Source organism: Salvia hispanica, chromosome 1, assembly GCF_023119035.1.
Source record: "Salvia hispanica cultivar TCC Black 2014 chromosome 1, UniMelb_Shisp_WGS_1.0, whole genome shotgun sequence".
Taxonomy (NCBI): domain Eukaryota; kingdom Viridiplantae; phylum Streptophyta; class Magnoliopsida; order Lamiales; family Lamiaceae; genus Salvia; species Salvia hispanica.
In genome coordinates, this window is record NC_062965.1 from 26,353,467 (window position 1) to 26,372,452 (window position 18,986).

At 36.2% G+C, this 18,986-nt stretch overlaps 1 protein-coding gene across 1 annotated transcript; it reads left to right on the top strand.

The window, feature by feature from the left end:
* Window positions 1-8,300: 8,300 nt before the first annotated feature.
* LOC125192508 lies at window positions 8,301-8,963 on the top strand. The gene has a single exon (XM_048090106.1). The coding sequence runs from the start codon at window positions 8,301-8,303 to the stop codon at window positions 8,961-8,963; it is 663 nt and encodes a 220-aa protein (XP_047946063.1).
* Window positions 8,964-18,986: the final 10,023 nt, after the last annotated feature.

Here is an 18,986-nt window from a genome sequence, read left to right on the forward strand (position 1 = left end):
ATCGAGAATAATTGATATAAGAACTTTGTGACGATTCTAAAAAATCGAACTCAGCACTTCCTGCACAACCATGATCAGTAGCCAGCGTCACTCACCAACTGCGCTAACAAGTCATATGATTAATGTTTCTGAATATATATAATACAACTAAAACTCAAATGGCTGGGGGGCCAAGAGCCCCCATGCCCCAGAACTATGAAATATAATTAATCCATAATTTTAGTTCAAATTTGAAAAGTAAGAAGAGAGGAAATCAATTTTTTAAAAAAAATAAAATAAAAAGTAGGCTGAATGGAAATAAAGTTTGTTAAATTTGTCCACTTACTACAATTAGTATTTTAATACATAATTGTCCGTGAATGTTGTCCAATTAATTTTTCTATTTCGGTCTGATTTAATCCACATAATCTGATTTACTTAATTTTAACCTAGTTTACTTGATGTTACAAAATATAGTAGTAATACTAGCTCATGATATTTTGATTGTATATACTTTTTGAGAAAAAATAAGCAATTAAAATGCCATGAGTGATTTTAAAATGAGTTACCTAATCCAAACTCAGCTCTATCAAAATGAACTGATTTTCATGGGTTAATTTAATAAAGATACGAACTTAATAAGGTTTGACTTAAACTGATTAATTTTGAGTGGGTTCAGGTCAGATTTTCCTATCACGTGAAACGTTACTTTATACCCAATAATTAAGAGCAATTCTATGCTCCTCCGTCTCATACATGAATTATAGTATTTTTAATTATTATTGTGAGTTTGATTTAATTAGTTTACAATTATAAACGAGTTTAATCTCCTAACTCCTTTTCCACACCACCTCAAATCATTTAAGATAAATACGAATTGTAGAATAAATTAGAAGAAACAAATTTAGTAGGAGTAGAATGAATCAAGAGACGATTTGGAACAAGAAAGATGATAAATTAAAAGGAAGACTCTTTAATGGGTTATTATTATGTGTATAAGAATTCAACCAATAATATATAGTGTCAATCATCAACAATAATAAGACAACATTACAGGTAAACACGCATTTTGTTCTATTGTTTCTTTTTTTTACTTTTGCGTATTATGTAATTATGTGTAACACAGTATTATGTAATTATGTGTAACACAGTTTACATACCAGATCAAAAACTCTTGATATACTATTGGATCGGGAGCTGAATATACGGTCCTTATCGTCGGTAGATCAATAATGTATTTGTTCGTGTGAATTACCTCGTCAATAACATTTGGAGCTGGACTACAAACCAAAGAGATGGTTTGGCTTCGACTCGACTATATTTTGTTTGGATTTTGGTCTTGCTCTGGAAATTCATTTGAAACTTCATTCTATGTATGACGGTCAATATTAGTTACTACACGACTACTAGTATATATTGAAAAATTAGCAGCAACTGAAGATGTGATTCATTGAAAAAGAGATTAGATATAAATATAAAGGAATTTGTGGGATAGATAATAGATGAGAGAGAAACTTGCGAGTAGAATTGTTAACTGGGCCGGGCCAACCAACATGGCCCAAGTCTATACAGGGCCAGCCTAGACCCAACCCATCAGCGAATTGAAGCAGGTCTATATTAACTATTAAGCTATTGATTAAAATAGACTCTAACTGGATCATTTTCAATCTCTGGCCAACCCAGGCCTAAGAGCATCCTAAATGCCGTTGGCCGGAACGCACCTGGGTCCCGGCGTGCAGCCTGCAGCATTGGAGGGGAGCATGTAGCAGCCTGAGCCGCTCCTGGGGACGGAGGAGAGAGTCCATGGGCCGTGCCCGGTTGCGTCCCGACCCAGCGTTGGGTGCTCCCGATATGCGCTCACTTCCGGGCCGGCCTAGGATTGTAGGGTGTTCGGGCCGGACCCGTGACCCCTATGCATTTTTCGTATTAATTATTTGTTAAATTCAAATTTTTTGCCTATTTATATACCATTTCTTCAACATTTTCCTAACAATTTCTCTCTCTCTCTCTATTCTATCTATTTATTTTTGTTTGTAGGACTCGTAATTTTTATTTCATAGGTTTGTAATTTTTAATTTTCGACTGAATACTGGATATTCAGTGTTTTAATTGCCAAGGCTTCTATTTTACGAGTAAAATAGCTTGTAGTAATTGTGAATAGCGTAACTTAATAGTTCGGACTTGTATGAGACTTGGGATCTAAATTCAGGACGGGTTAAAGATGCTCTAAGCCCCACTCACTTTGTGCCAACGAAAATGTAACATGCCCTCTTTTATTTTATACTACCAATCAATGACCAATTTGTGAAAATAAAAAACATCATTATCTCATGTTTATTCTCTTTCCACATAATAAAAAAAAAAATAACACAATTAAATACGTATCATATATTATCCAAAAAATAACTCATCTTCATTGGAGTAGAGTTTAGACCGAATATAATACTCAGAAAATACTAATAACTCTGATTGTGACAATAATTGACGAGAAATCCTTTAGTGTCAAAATCGATTACTTTCAGCATTCAACCTTTCTGGATCGAAACATATCACATAAATAGAACTGAATGCCAATGCACCAATAGCCGTAACAGAATTGATGTAATCATATTTCTAATAAATTTGTTACATGACACGTCAAATTGCATATCTCAAACCAATTACTGGGAAAATTGGCACAAATCAGCACAACAATTACAGCTAATTACTCTTTTACAAGTTGAATCAAGAATCTTGTTTATTCAATTCAACTAATCTATAATACACCTAATAAGTCTAACAATCTGTGCAAATGAATTCACTGCAGCAGCCAAGAATCCTTGAACTGATCCAGCGCAGAATCCCTAAAATTATTCACCTTCATCAAGCAGAAGTGGGTGCAGAACTCTAACCCTACACCCGCACACACCCGATCCGTCTTCAGCAAATAGCACGCGGGCCCACACTTCGTCCCCCTTCCCCTGCACCACAATTTCCCAAGCCCTCGTCACCCCCAATTCCGATTCACTCTCTCTCTCTCTCTCTAACTCCACCACGAAGATCAATCCATCCGGCGACTTCGATTCCCCGCTCCGCCACCCCTCTCTCGCCGCCGGCCATTCCTCCGCCACAGCCTTCTCCGTCTCAATCCTCACCCCGCCGTCCAATCCGGAATAGATTTGCAACAATAATGTGCTTTGTTGGACGGCCTAGCTATTTCACAGTTTTGATCAAATTTTATCTGAGAAAGAAGGATTTTAAATCATACATATCACATGGCAAATAAATATTGAGTTATTATACACTACATAGTTATTATGAACGCATTCAAATTAGTACTGTACTATTTAAAACGAGGAAGTCGAGAAAAGATTATGAGTCATCAACACTAGAAAATTATGGTGCAAAAACAGTCTATTTTGGTGTATACTACCACCGTCAGCAAATAGGAGTCTCATTCATTTTCGGTACGAATTTTGAATTAATCTGGTGGGTGGTATGTGGAGACAATCACTATTGAAGCAAATAAATTTTGGAGTTAAGTTTACATAAAAACACGAATATTGTGAACCCGTGACATGACAGAGTAGCCATGTGAATTTGAATTCCAAAGTTGTTTCACCTATTTCAATTTTAGTAAAAAAGATAAATATATAGATGCAGTTCTGCAACTATTAATGCAGTGAAGGTTTTAGCGTATTACTGCAACAGTGTTGTGCAGTGTGGTGTTGTGCCACACAGTGATGAACCAGCTTATACACTAAAACATTCACTGCATTAATTGTTGCAGAACTACGTGCATATACTACCTTAATATTTTTTTTTTCCTAAAAATCAAATAGGTGAAACAACTTTTGAATTCAAATTCACATGGTTACTCTTTCATGCCAAATATTCACAATATTCGTGTTTTTAGGTAAACTTACTTAACCCCAAAATTTATTTGCTTCAATAGTGATCAACTCCACATACCACTCACCATATTAATTCAAAATAAGCCATTGGGATTTTCTTTATAATTAATTGTATACCTATGCTGCTACGGATGATATAGAATTTAGGCGGAGATTATTTTTTTTTGGTAAACTGCCAGTAAAATCATAAATTTACATAATTTTAAAAATCGGGCGCAAAACTATGAATTTTAACATATTTTTCAATTATTCTATGACAAAATATATCGATTTTCTGTTTGCTGTTGTTGGTTAGATGCACTTCACACAATACGTGATTTCACAAATTAGATCTCATGAAGAATTTTAAAATAAAAGTCATGATTTTCTGGTTAATTTTAAAAATTGTGAGATGAACCAAAATTTGATCAGAATTCATGATTTTTTCAAGTAATTGACCGTAATTTTAATTTTAAGTTTTAGTGAAATGAAACAGGTACATGTATTTTATTACTAGAGTATAGAAGATATGTAATGAAATACAGTAGTAATATTGTGAACTTGTGACATGAAAGAGTAACCATGTGAATTTGAATTCCAAAGTTGTTTCACCGATTTTATTTTTAGGAAAAAAGATAAAGTAATATATCGATGCAGTTCTGCAACTATTAATGCAGTGAAGGTTTTAGTGTATTACTATGGTGTTGTGCCACACAATGATGAAATCAGTTTTGGTGAACTCAGAAATGTTTGGATAATCTTGATTTGAGTATTTCATTATACATAAAAATAAATGCGCCAAATGTAAGCATTTTACATTGAGTAAAGACCAAAACTGGTTCTAAACATATGGTTATTTTACGATTATGGTCCTAAACTTTATCTTTTGAATTTTTTGGTCCTGCATATTTTAAATAGGATCACAATTGGTCCTCCGTTAACAATTCCGTTAATATTTAACGGTCAACGATTTTAATCACAATTTTGACCAACTTAAACAATTTTTTATTATTTAATAATCAAAATTATTTTTTATAAATAAAATCATAAATTATTTAATATGAAAAAATCAAATGAAATAGAAATAATTATAAAAATCCGCCCTCTCAATCCACAAACGCACCGCCCTCTCAATTCCACCGCGATAACTTAATTGGATTTCAGAATTTCGGCTCCTCCTCCTGCTCTTTCGGTGGCACCGTCGTCAAAGTAAAACTCTTCGTCGGCGCACGACACGAATTGCAACAGCACCACGACGGAGGAGTCTCAAGCGCCGTCGCAGCAGCGGGAAGAAAGCGGCGGCGATGTGGATTTGGAGCTGTCGATTGGGCTGCCTTCGCAGACTAAGTATATGAAGAGTGCTTCTTTCAACTCCGTCTTCGTCGGCCGAGTCGAAATCGATTCACAATTTCTTGTGCCCGGCGGCGGAGGTGGTGGTGGCGCCGCCCTCCTCCATGTGCCCGTGTCGGAGTCTAGGTTTTCAGAAGGAGCAATTTGGTAATTGCCAATCTTGTAACGGATTATATAGATACTTATGATTTTTATAATGATTTTTTCATATTATTTATTTCACATTTTAAATGAATATTTATTAAAATAATTAGGTAGTAAGAAATCATAATTAACAGTTTAATGTGGTCAAAATCGGGATTAAACCTGTTGACCGTTAACAACTAACGGAATAGTTAGTCCATGCATGACCAATTGTGATCCGATTTGAAATGTGCAGGACCAAAAAATCAAAAGATAAAGTTTATGATCAAAATCGTAAAATAGTCATATGTTCCGGACTACTTTTGGCATTTACTCTTTTACATTTATACTTATATTTTAACGTCTTGGCAATATTATTATCCATTTTCGTTATACAGAGAAATTTCACGCACCACAAATATTAATAAACGTTATTATTGCTATTTATATTATTTTTATAAATTTAATTAGTACTAAATTATAATAATGACGATAACGAACGTAACACCTCTGTTTTGATCTTTTCTCTCATTTTCATTTTCATTTTCATTTTCATTTATATAAAGCCACACCGATATTAGTCATTTTTAACGGTAAATATTTAATGTAACAAATTGCACAAAAATTCCCATAATTACATCACAAATTACATGACAGTATTCAATAACATTAAAGTTTAAATTTTACACTACAGATGTTTAATGTCACAAGTTGCACAATATCCATGTTTCTATGCAAAGTCATTAAATACAAATAATTATTTGGACCAATATGATTTGACTATGTATTTTTGGACCACCAACCTCGTCTAACAGTGTGTGCTAATGAAATTTTATTCAACAAATTATTTTTTTAAAAAAAAACTATGCTACTACTATATATGGACGATAATCATGATATTACATGGAATTAGGTAGTGGTAGAGATCTGTACTTATTTTAATTTTGAGGGAACATATTTTTTAGTTCACGAACTTTGCCAAAGTATCATTTTAGGTCCGTGGACTTTGAAAATATCATTTCAGGTCCATCAACTATGGGTTAATATCATTTGAAGTACTTTTTTACTATTTCCAAGTTTTTTTGGACGAAAATACCCTCGATACCTTAAAGGGTATCTATTTTTAATAAACTTTTCATATACTCATATTTTATATAAATATCTTTACAATATATTTTTGATGAATTTTCTAAATATAATTTGACCTTCAGTATTATCACTTAATTATATTAAAGAATTTTATTAAAGAATTTTCTAAATATATATTAAATTCGTCACTTTTTATTAAAGAATTTTCTAAATATAATTTGACATGCAAGTAAAATTGCTTCTTCAATTTTTATATTAAAGAATTTTAAAATTGAATAAAGAATTTTTCTTTAATAATAAAAAATTTAATAAGAATTCACTTAATTACAAAATTAAGTGATAATATTGAAGGTCAAATTATATTTAGAAAATTCATCAAAAATATATTGTAAAGATATTTATAAAAAATATGAGTATAAGATAAGTTTATTAAAAATATATACCCTTTAAGGTATCAAGGGTATTTTTGTCCAAAAAAATTTGGAAATAGTTAAAAAGTACTTCAAATGATATTAACTCATAGTTGATGGACCTCAAATGATATTTTCAAATTTCACGGACCTAAAATGATACTTTGGCAAAATTCGTGGACCAAAAAAGATGTTCCCTCTTTAATTTTTAATGGAGTGGAACGTGGATCATATTACTAGAAAATATTCACGTGTATGTTCTTTTGAGTTTAGTAATCAATTTTGCGTAAAGCCAACAACATCTAGTTAACTTTGATATAACCAATTTTCAGCTTTTATTTTAAAAATGTACTCCACAAAACATATGTTTTCTCTTTAATGATTTCTAGCTTTGCAAAAAAAAGTTTAATTTATGTTTCGCTTGAAATAATTTAATGTCCGAAACCAACTCAACGGAGTCTTAAGTGTGGATTTATAATTTAATTGAAATAATCTGATGTCAGAATAATGAACGAACTTAATGGAATCTTTGAGTGTGGATTAGTTTAATTGAAGTGATTTTCTCAAAAAATGACCCGGTAATACATGACATGATAGAATTAGAAAGATGATTCTTCATCTCAATGCTAATTAACTCTATTAAGCAATTTTACATTTTTCTTTTTCCTAAAATAGAAAGTGGGGCCATGTGAGACACGTGAAAAGCTGAAGCGTAGAACGAGCATCGTGGTTAAGGCACACGCCTCTTCTAAATCACCACGCTTTTTCAACTAGCATTTGTATTGTTTGCGCATGCCAAATCCTCTCCTTTTCTATGACATGTAACTCTCTCTCATACATACACACATTTTACTCATACATATATGAATTTAAACAGTAGACTGTTTTTGTCCAATTATTTACTAGAATTTATTTTAACGCGTTCATAATGCTCATGTACGAGTACAATAACTCAATATTTATTTGACATGTGATATGTATGAATTAAATTCCTTCTTTCTTAGATAACATGTGATCATAATTGTAAATAGGCCGTCCAACAAAGTACACTAAAATTAATTTTTTTATACTATATACAATGTTATTAATGTACAAAATTAGTGGAGTAATTAATTACAAACTTATAACTATAAAATACCCCTGTTTTCATATTACTCAACCAAACAAAAATCTATGTAGGTGGCTTATTTTTGCAAGGCATTCCAACTATTTAATATTGATTTCTTTACTCGAAAATAATTTAAATGATTAAAAGGTTGCAAAATTCGAATGTAGGAAGGCGATAGAGATGTTTCCTAACCATAATCAATTAGAAATTATTATTATTATTATTATTATTATTTAAATATATAGCGACGAGTCTTTCTTGTACGACACTAACGTCGGAATCTTCTGCAAATCTGAATCTTCTCTCTCTAAACTTTTCTCTCTCTAAACCATCTAATTCCCCTTCCCCAATCGCCGTCGTTTCAGAAAGATGGCGTCGATCGGGATCCCCACCGCCGGAAAATTAACGACCGGCCGCCCCTCTCTTCATCCCGCAAACAAACCTAATCAAAATTTCACCCCAATCCGAACGAAGAAATTCAAACCCCCACGGCAATTCCCCTCCGCATCGATCGGGCCAACACTTCCCCCAGCTCATCACGGAAGCGATGAATCGATCGATTCGCGCGATCCTCCGGCGAAAATCGATTCCTGGCTGCAGGATTCGGTGCCGGATATTGTTAAAAACCTAAAACAGGCGCCGCTGCTGGTGCAAATCTATTCCGGATTGGACGGCGGGGTGAGGATTGAGACAGAGAAGGCCGTGGCGGAGGAATGGCCGGCGGCGAGAGAGGGGTGGCGGAGCGGGGAATCGAAGTCGCCGGATGGATTGATCTTCGTGGAGGAGTTAGAGAGAGGGAGTGAATTGGGGGAGGAATCGGAATCGGAATCGAAATTGGGGGTGACGAAGGCATGGGGGATTGTGGTGCAGGGGAAGGGGGCGGAGTGTGGGCCCGCGTGCTATTTGCTGAAGACGGATCGGGTGTGTGCGGGTGTAGGGTTAGGGTTCTGCACCCACTTCTGTTTGATGAAGGTGAATAATTTTAGGGATTCTGCGCTGGATCAGTTCAAGGATTCTTGGCTGCTGCAGTGAATTCATTTGCACAGATTGTTAGAGTAAAATTAGGTGTATTATAGATTAATTGAATTGAATAAACAAGATTTTTTATTCAAATTGTTCAAGACTACTTTGTTGTGCTGATTTTCCCAGTGAATTGGTTTGGGATATGAAATTTGATGTTCATGTAACAAATTTATTAAAATACGATTACATCGATTCTGTTACGTGTTTGTTTATTATCCACTCCATATTTATTTATTTGGGTTATGGAGCACCAATAATGGTGCAAGTAATAGAATACGGCTATTGGTGCATTGACAATCAATTCTGTTTATGTGGTCAATTTTTGACAATATGTTTCGTTTAAGAAAAGGTTTGAATGCTACGGTAGTCGATATTGACGCCCTCAAAATTTTCTCATTCAGTTATCGTCACAATCAAAGTCATTTGTATTTTCTGCTAATATTTTAACGAAACATTATACAATTAGGATGTGAATGGTATTATGGTTGGGGTAAAAACCCATAAAAGGCTGGAAAAGCCACTATGCGACTTCCTTCTCCCACGCTCGGACACCAGAACAAAAATGGCGGATTTCGCCGAATTGATATTAGTTTAGGCACTTGAGGCATTTCACTATCGCCGAATATTGGTGTGATAATTTTTTCTCCGCTTCTCCGAAAATCTAAATTGGATCTTTATACCTAATTTGTCCTCTCACTTTTCCATCTCTACAAGCACATATCCACAACAATACGACCAACGGACAATCATTCGTGGCACGGCGAATTCAGCGGGTAAGCCGGTGCTGCAATGAATCCCTCATTTTTTTACTCCCTATGGAGTATAAAAGAACACCATCATCTATGGAGTGTACTCATATGAAACGAGAGTTGAGCAGTTTTAAAAGAGATAAAATGATACCCGACGGACTTCCCTCGTATGCACTGACGGAACCAGCATAGGGCCAAACCCCCGCTCCAGCGGGGGTTGCCTAGCGCCAGCCGCCCATTTATACATAGGATAGGAGAGTTGAATAGGTAGGTGGTAGGGGAAGGGAGAGGGGCATAGTTCAGACAGAAATTAAGGGGAGGCAGAAATAGGGGAGAAGAGGGGGTGCACAGAGAGGAGAGAAAAAAATAGTTTTCTACTCCCTCCGTTTCTTCATAGTTGAGGCGGAACTTTTCGGTACAGAGTTTTAAAAATAAATGTTGAGTGTGTTAAATAAATAGATAAAAAAGTAAGAGAGAGGAAAATGTAGAGAAAATGAAGTATAAAGTGAATAAAGTAGAGAGAATGAAGTAAGAGAGAGCAAAAAGTCACCATATATGGAAATGAGTCAACTATAAAGAAACTTTCCGAAATGGAAAAATGACTCGACTATGAAGAAATAGAGGAAGTACTATTATTTGCTTGTTCTCAAGGACGATGGAGGGTGTTCTTGTCATTTCTTTCCAAAAGTAAGGCCATTTTAATCATCACATAATGTAATATAATGTTGGCCTACAACGTGTGGAATAGGTGTATAAGAGTGTCGACAATGGTGGCCCTAGCCACCATTTCTTGGGCACGCCCAACAAACTTGGCCCCTGCCCTCAAAACTTGGCCATCACAGTGGTGACCCATTTTTTGTTATATTTCTACAATAAAAATTATTTTCATACATTTTTTGTTATATTTTAATATTACTAGAATTAAAATTATATGCCTATATAATAATTTTTAAAAAATGCAAGAATTTAAAAATTAGTGAATTGAAACCAAATTTTCGTCATATTATAGCAAGGGGAAAATTATACAACGATATTTTTTAAAAAACAATAAAAAAAAAGACGCCATCGCCCGCCTACTTGGTGTCGTCATCGGAATCCATCACATCTTCTTCACCACCGCCGTTGCCGCCGCCACAGGTGGTTTGGAGGGGGAGGGGAATGGGACTCGATCTCCACGGTTAGGAAGACGAGAAGTTGTCAAATCCCACGTCTCTATAGCCAGGAGAATCATCACCACCTTGAATTGTGCGTGAGTTTAAAAATGATAGATATTGAAATTATAGTTTAGAATTGGAGATGTTAAAAAAAATGGGAGGAAGTAATTTATAAATCAATTTTTGAAATTTTAAAAAAAATCGAATTGGGCAGCGCCGCGGGTCTCGGCCCCTGCAGTGGCGGGCCGAGTCGCGCGCCCAAGAGCCTCGGCCTGGCCGAGAGCTCGGCCCTCTCTCGTCCACCCCCCTGGGCCTCGTCCACCCTGCGGCTCGGTAGTGGCGGGCCGAGCCCTGCCCAACTCCGGGCCAAGGGCCGCGGCCCTCCCACCGTGGACACTCTAAGCATCTTCTACCAAACAACAATTTACAAAGAATTGCTATCCCTAATCATGAAAAAATCGTGGTATCTGTAAACTCAATAAAACCTTTTCAGCGAACCAATCGTACCCTTAGTATTATATGGAGTATGTCACAATCAAAATCAACAAGAGTGGTATTTACTGCTAATGTTATTTCGAAATACTCCGTATTATATTTGGTTTATACTCTACTCAACTGAAGAAAACTTAATTTATGGATAATATGCAATTTTAATTGTGTTATTTTGTCTATAAAGTGAAAAAAATAAATAAACAAGAGGCAATGATTTTTTTTCATTTTAAAAAATTGGTCATTTTGATTGTTATAAAATACTCCATCTGAGAACATGTTTTAATACATAGTGCTAGTGGATAGTGGATTCCACACTATTAGTAGTTTAATTGGATTTTCAAAATAAAAAAAATTCATATTTTTCGAGAATAAACTAAAAAAAAATAGTTCCTACTTTTCAAAAATGAAAAATATTTACAATTTTGTTGGCACGAAGTGAGTGGGGCTTGGGCCCCGGCTGGACTTGAGATTGAAAAATGGTCCAATTAGAGTCTATTTTAATCAAAAAGCTTAATATAAAAATATAGAGTGAACTACACAAATGGTATCCGATCTTTCACTTAGAGGGAACATCTTTTCTGGTCCACGAACTTTGCCAAAGTATCATTTTTGGTCCGTGAACTTTGAAAATATCATTTGAGGTCCATCAACTATGAGTTATCATCAGTTGAAGTACTTTTTTTATTAATTCCAATTTCTGAACATAAATACCCTCAATACTTAAAGGTATATATTTTTAATAAACTTATCATATACTCATATTTTTTATAAATATCTTTACAATATATTTTGGACGAATTTTCTAAAATATAATTTGACATTCGATATTATCACTTAATTTTGTGAAATGGAAGTAAAATTGTTTCTTCAATTTTTTATATTAAAGAATTTTAAAATTGAATAAATAACTTTTCTATAATAATAAAAAATTAAATAAGGATCTTTTCTTGCATGTCACAAAATTAAGTGATAATATTGAAGGTCAAATAATCTTTAGAAAATTCATCAAAAATATATAGTAAAGATATTTAACAAAAAATATGAGTATATGATAAGTTTATTAAAAATATACAACCCTTAAAGATATTGAGGGTATTTTCATCCAAAAAAACTTGGAAATAATAAAAAAGTACATCAATTGATATTAACCCATATTTGGCAGACCTCAAATGATATTTTCAAAGTTTACGGACCTAAAATGATACTTTGGCAAAGTTCGTGGACAAAAAAAGATGTTCCATCTATTTTATATCGTTTTTGGTACCTATTAATCACATTTTTGGTACCTGATGCAATTTTCACCCCAAAATGCCCTCTAAATAAATTCATTTTTCCAATTGTGTCATTGAGGTTATTTTGGGCATACACAAAACTAAGTACCAAAAGTGATACTATAATACCAAAATTAAGACCACACGAGTTGAACTACCCAACGCACGATTTGGAGTTAGCAGCAGTGGTACATGCCCTAAAGATTTGGAGGCATCATCTCTACGAAGTGAGATGTGAAATCTTTACGGACCACAAAAGCTTAAAGTATTTCTTCGAGCAGAGAGACTTGAATATGCGACAACGAAGATGGCTCGAACTAGTGAAGGATTATGATTGTGGTATCAACTACCACCCCGACAAAGCAAATGTGGTGGCAGATGCTTTGAGCCGCAGAGATCATTCGCAAATAGCTACGTTCCTAACGGAAGAGGAGAGCTTGATACGAGAGTTTAGCAAAATGCGATTAGAAGTGATAAGAGCACCCGAAACAGTGGAAGGGAGAATTGCCACTTTGGTGGTCAAACCAGATCTGAAGACAAGAATCGTTGCAGCGCAACGAATGGATGCGGAACTAGAGGAAATCCGAGTTGAAGTGAGAACCGGCGAATCCGGAAAATTTAGTGAGGAGTCCGACAACGCCCTCACCTTTGAAGGAAGGTTGTGCGTGCCGAACAACGAGGATCTCGAGAGCGAGATCATGAGTGAAGCTCATGAAACTCCATACACTGCTCACCCTGGAAGCACGAAGATGTACCAAGACTTTGAAAAGTCCTTTAGGTGGAATGGCATGAAGAGAGATATTGCGGCATTTGTGGAACGTTGCTTAGCCTGCCAACAGGTGAAGGCATTACATCAACGACCGCATGGGAAATTACAACCGTTGGAAATTCCCGAGTGGAAATGGGAGCATATCGCCATGGATTTTGTGACGGCCTTGCCAAAGACCCTAAGTGGGAATACCGCAATTTGGGTGAATAGATTGACTTACCAAGAGTGCGCATTTCATACCGATTCCGGTAACCCATGGATCGAGCAAGCTGGCTCGGATCTATATCAAGGAGATTGTGCGATTGCACGGAGTTCCAGTGACAATTATGTCCGATCGTGACCCGAAGTTCACATCGAAATTTTGGATTAGTCTACAGCGCGAGCTTGGAACGCAACTGAATTTTAGCACGGCATTTCACCCGCAATCAGATGGGCAATCTGAGAGGACGATCCAAACTCTCGAGGATATGTTGAGAGCCGTGATACTTGACCGCGGTGGAAGTTGGGAGACCGTACTACCGCTAATTGAATTTGCATACAATAACAGCTTCCAAGCAACAATCAACATGGCGCCTTATGAAGCCTTGTACGGAAGAAAGTGTAGATCGCCGCTCTACTGGGATGAAGTTGGCGAGCGACGGGTGCTAGGACCCGATGCAGTCGAGGAAATGATTGAAATCGTTCGACAAATTCGTGCGAGAATAAAGGAAGCTCAGGACAAATAAAAGTCATACGCTGACGTCCGACGGACCGACTTACAATTCCAAACCGGTGATAAGGTTTTCCTGAAATTGTCCCCGTCGAAAGGGATAACACGTTTTGGTGTTAAAGAAAAATTAAAACCACGTTTTATCGGGCCTTACGAAATTCTAGAAGGAATAGGACCCGTGGCCTATCGATTGGCGCTACCGCCAAGTCTTGCAAACATGCACAACGTCTTTCACGTATCGCAGTTGCGAAAGTATGTGTATGATCCAAAGCATGTGATTCACTACGAAGAAGTCACGTATCTTGGACCGGAAGGTTCAGAATTTGAGAAATAAATCCATTGCTAGCGTGAAAGTGCTATGGAGGAACCACGATTATGAAGAAGCCACATGGGAGCTTGAGGACAAGATGAAGGAATTGTACCCGGAACTGTTTCCATGAGGTACTAAAATTTCGGGACGAAATTTCTTTTAAGGGTGGTGGAATGTAACGCCCCACTTTTTCAAACCCTAATTTTCGGGTTATAAAATTTTTGCATTAAATTCCTTAAATGCTATGATATGTGAATTATTGATGAGTAATTAATTGCGTATGAGAATTGAGATTGAGTTGAATAGTCAACTTGTTGAAATGTTGACGTGGCTATTGAATAGTCAAAGATGTGGAAAAATGATGTGGCCGTTGAAAGGTCAATGCGTTGAGAAAATGGAGGGGAAGTGAAGAGATGATTGACTTGAATATGTGAATATTTGATGCGGAGTAATATAATTTTGGGGAATTATTATTTTTTTTTCTAAGGGATGAGTGAGAAAAATAATAGGAGCATTACTTAAATCATGTGGAATTTTCGGCCATTATTATTTGGAGAAATCCTATTTTTCTTGGATTTAATTATTTGTTTGGGATAATTATCCAAATTAAATCCAAAGTCCAAATACTCTATAAATCCTACATGGAATTTTCGAACCACCACTTTGATTTTCCCATGAGATTTTCGAAAATCTCATATATTGGAGAAGAGGGAATTAATTATATTATTGATCCCTTATTTATTCTCTTCCATGAATAAATATAAATATGCTAAAATATCCTAGCATATCTTGCCAAATCTAGGAAGATATTGCATATCCTAATTAAATTAGGATTTGAAATTCAAATCCCTTGGAAGAAGTCAAAATCACGCCACTTCTCCTTTTAAATTGGGGAGTATTTTATTTTATTCTTGCTCCGTGATATATTATTCTACTCCGTGAAATATTTGAATTAAATTATAGGCTAAGTAATAGCCTAGAATTCGAAAATTCTCTCCTAACCACCTCCAAATTTTCGGCCCCTATAACCAACAAATCTCTCCATATCTCCAAAATCTTTTATTTATTTAATTATTGGATATTATTATTTTGCACTCTATAAATAAGAGAGAGCCCTAACCTTAGAGATCAAAATCAGCGCCCCCACTCCCTCACTACTTTCGAAAATTTCTCCCCCACTCTCTCCAAGTTTTCTTCAACTTTTCTACAAGATTTCTTCATCAATTGAGAAGAATTCAAGTGAAATTCAAGAGATTATTGAAGAATCAAGACTGATTCCTTGTTTCTACCGTTCGTTCTTTTGGAAAAGGTACTTTAAATATTGACCATCTCTTCTTCTACCGATCAATCTGTATTATTGAGTCCGCATGCATCTAGAACGAGTGAAAGGGGTTTTTATTGGTGAATTTTGCGATGCATGGATGTGTGTGTGTGTGTGTGGCCGAGAGTGTGTGTGTGCACGCCTCGATCGGCGTGCACAATTGTTGTGTTCGTGTGTATGTGTTGTGTGTGTGGAACACTCATGCGTGATACGAATTATTGGTGATTTTGGAATGAGTATTTAAATAAAAATGGTATGTTAATCATACTTTGATTTTGATATTGATGATTTTGAAAATAATCGATGGGAAAAAGGGAAACGTGAGATCATGCATGATTTGAAATCCATGATTGAAACTGATTTGTGATACGCCTAATTTAAAGGTGATACTTCGCGCTCTCAGCGTGATAAACGAGGAGAAGAGAATTCTATCGAGCTAAACCGACGAGGTGGGCTTTCTTTTAAAATAAGGACATTGTCCTAAAATGATATTGATGAGAATGAAAGATGTATTATCATGCCTTGATTTGTTTTGTCGTGCCTATCCCTCGTGGCTATGCCACTATTGTTATAATCGAATTCGGATCCTTGTAGAGCCGCAAACTCTACTTGGGTTAGTGTACACCAATGTTAGACCGAGAGTCAGCGTACGGGTTGGCCGGTCTAGTGACCTGGATTGCGGCCGCATTCCTTGTCATGTAGAATGAGGATATGGTAAACGTCTATGAGAAAAATGGTTGCGCGACCGTGATATTTGAGAAAGAAGATATTTTGGTGCCTCGGGTCTTTCTAAAGTTAAAACCCCGACGGACGCTTGAAAATGGCATGATAATAGCTATATTTGTGATAAAACTGTTTTCGGCAATGAGCCCATTGAGTATGATTATCGTACTCAGCCTTGCATGTGTTTTCCTTATGTGCAGGTTGAGTGGTGACGAGCGGGCGGCGGTGTTGAGTAGGAAATAATAAAGATGATCTGTTGGTACTTAAAGTGTCGTTGTGTCTCCATACATAGCCTCACTTCTTTCTTGGTCGCTTCCGCTATTGATTATGAAAACTGTGATCTTTTATTGGGATAAATACTTCTATTTTCGTGGGTATATTTTGGGATATGAACAGTTAGAATTATTTTTGGAAAACTTTGTTAAGCTTTTATTTCAATAAATCTTTTGTTGGATTCCATTGCTAAGGCATGATTCTTCCTCTACTTAATTGTTCATTAAATGCTTTGGCCAAATCCCTTTTAAATGAAACCCTAGCCTATGATCTTTGATGCATTTAAGTCTACCTAGTTAGCGAACGCCACATTTATTATATCCTAAATGGGTGGGTCGTTACATATGTATTTCACTCTAAAGTATAAACCCACTTCAATTTATTGAAAAGCTAGATCTGGGCTAGCCCTGTATAGACTTGGGGCCGTGCTGCTTGGCATGGTTCAATGACAACTCTACTTGCAAGTTTCTCTATAATCTATTTCCCATCCAACAAATTCCTTTGTACTCCAATTAATCACATCTTTTACTGCTAACTTTTCTATAAGTACTACTAGTATGCTAATTCTAGGCTACAAAAATTCTAAGCATTCAATGAACTAAATAAAAAGTCTCTAATGTTTTCAAAAGTTACATTGCAGGCCCCTAGGGAAAAAAAATACCTCCACATAACCCTACCCTTTTACATAATCACAAATCGGATATTTGTAGCCATTTTTTGATCTATATTGCCCAAATGCCTTCAGGGGCATTTTAGTCAAATAAGAAAAAGCTGCACACCTACTCCACTGCCTTGCAGCTACACTCTGCAATGTCATCATATTTGAAATTTTTTCCTAAATTTCCGACGATATACATTTCGTTTTTGATATAATTAATACACTTTGCAATGCTTCATAATTTTCACTCTTAAATCATTTCATTTTTGACACTACAAACATAATTCCCTCTGCATACCAGCCCTACCGACGGTATACAGCTTGGGTATGCCTCCCTCTCTCGACGATTTTTGAAATTGCTGTAAACCTACCGGCGATTACTCGCTTATTCATCCATTCATCCATAGCACGGTAAGCGTACACACAAATTAGGTAAGTTCCAATGTGACCGGTAAAATGTCGGATGGTTTTTGTGTGTTCCTACAGCTGATTTTGGTTGTATTCAGTTCAAATTAGGGTTTGTGTGTATCGGTAAAATGTAGTATGTTTTTTGTGTGTTCCTGCAGCTGAATTTCAATTTAGGGGTTTATGTGTGTTAGGGTTTAGGCTGTGTCGTTCTAATTTTTAGGCAAATTGCTGAATTTTGGGTTTTATTTTTCAATTCAGATCTTGTTGCAATGTCTTCTTCTAGTTCTCAATCTTATGGGTCAAGTTTCAATTGGAATTGGCCTCGTCCAGAGATTGTGAACTGTAATCATGATCTTGAGGCTGAGCTAGTAATATCTAGGACGACTGCTAATCCTGGTCGACGGTACTATCGTTGTCCAATATGGAAGGAAGATGATTGCAGATTCTTTCGTTGGTTTGATGCCGGTCTATCGCCAAGCCAAGACGCTTACTTCCAAAGAATCAAGGTCGAACGAGACAAGTTTGAAGAACAACTCCGATGCAAGAATATTGTGGAAGGTGTTCTTGAGGATAAACTGCGCATGAAAAGTGAGGAATGTGACGAGCTGGGAGACATAGTCTGCTACATCCTTCCCATTGAATGGGTATAAGACATTCTCGTACAAAATCGACATTGTTGATTGTCGCGATAGCGTGAGTGCATGGGATCCCAGTCAACTGCCATGATCTGCACGAGCAAGTAAAATCACGCATGTTCACTACATACTGGGAAGACGGTCCAGTCACCTGGTACGAATCCTCTCCATTACATGTTGCTCTCCAAGAAGAAGCCCTGTCGTACAGCTTATCCACAATCTCTTTGACAACAGGAGGCAGAGCATGATCGTATGTCTTGACCCACTGGCCTCTAATCTGAATCCTCTCCATTTGACTCGTCCGGATCTCCTCCAACATGGTTATAATGGCCAACTCTCGAGCAATTGCTATCTTTGAATTAAAGGTCTCGCATATATTGTTCAAGATAACATCACAACAAACATGAGAAGAGAAATACGCCTTCACCCATTTTTCTTTTGGAGCAACACCGAGCAAATATTGATGTGCTTGAGGATATATAATCCTCAACGCCTCCATCCGCTCCACATACTGTTCGTGGGTTGTACTTGATGCAAGCTCCCACAATAGTTCCTTAAAG

Excerpts from the sequence above, each read along its gene's own strand:
- LOC125192508 (XM_048090106.1), top strand. The coding sequence starts at position 8,301 with ATGGCGTCGATCGGGATCCCCACCGCCGGAAAATTAACGACCGGCCGC.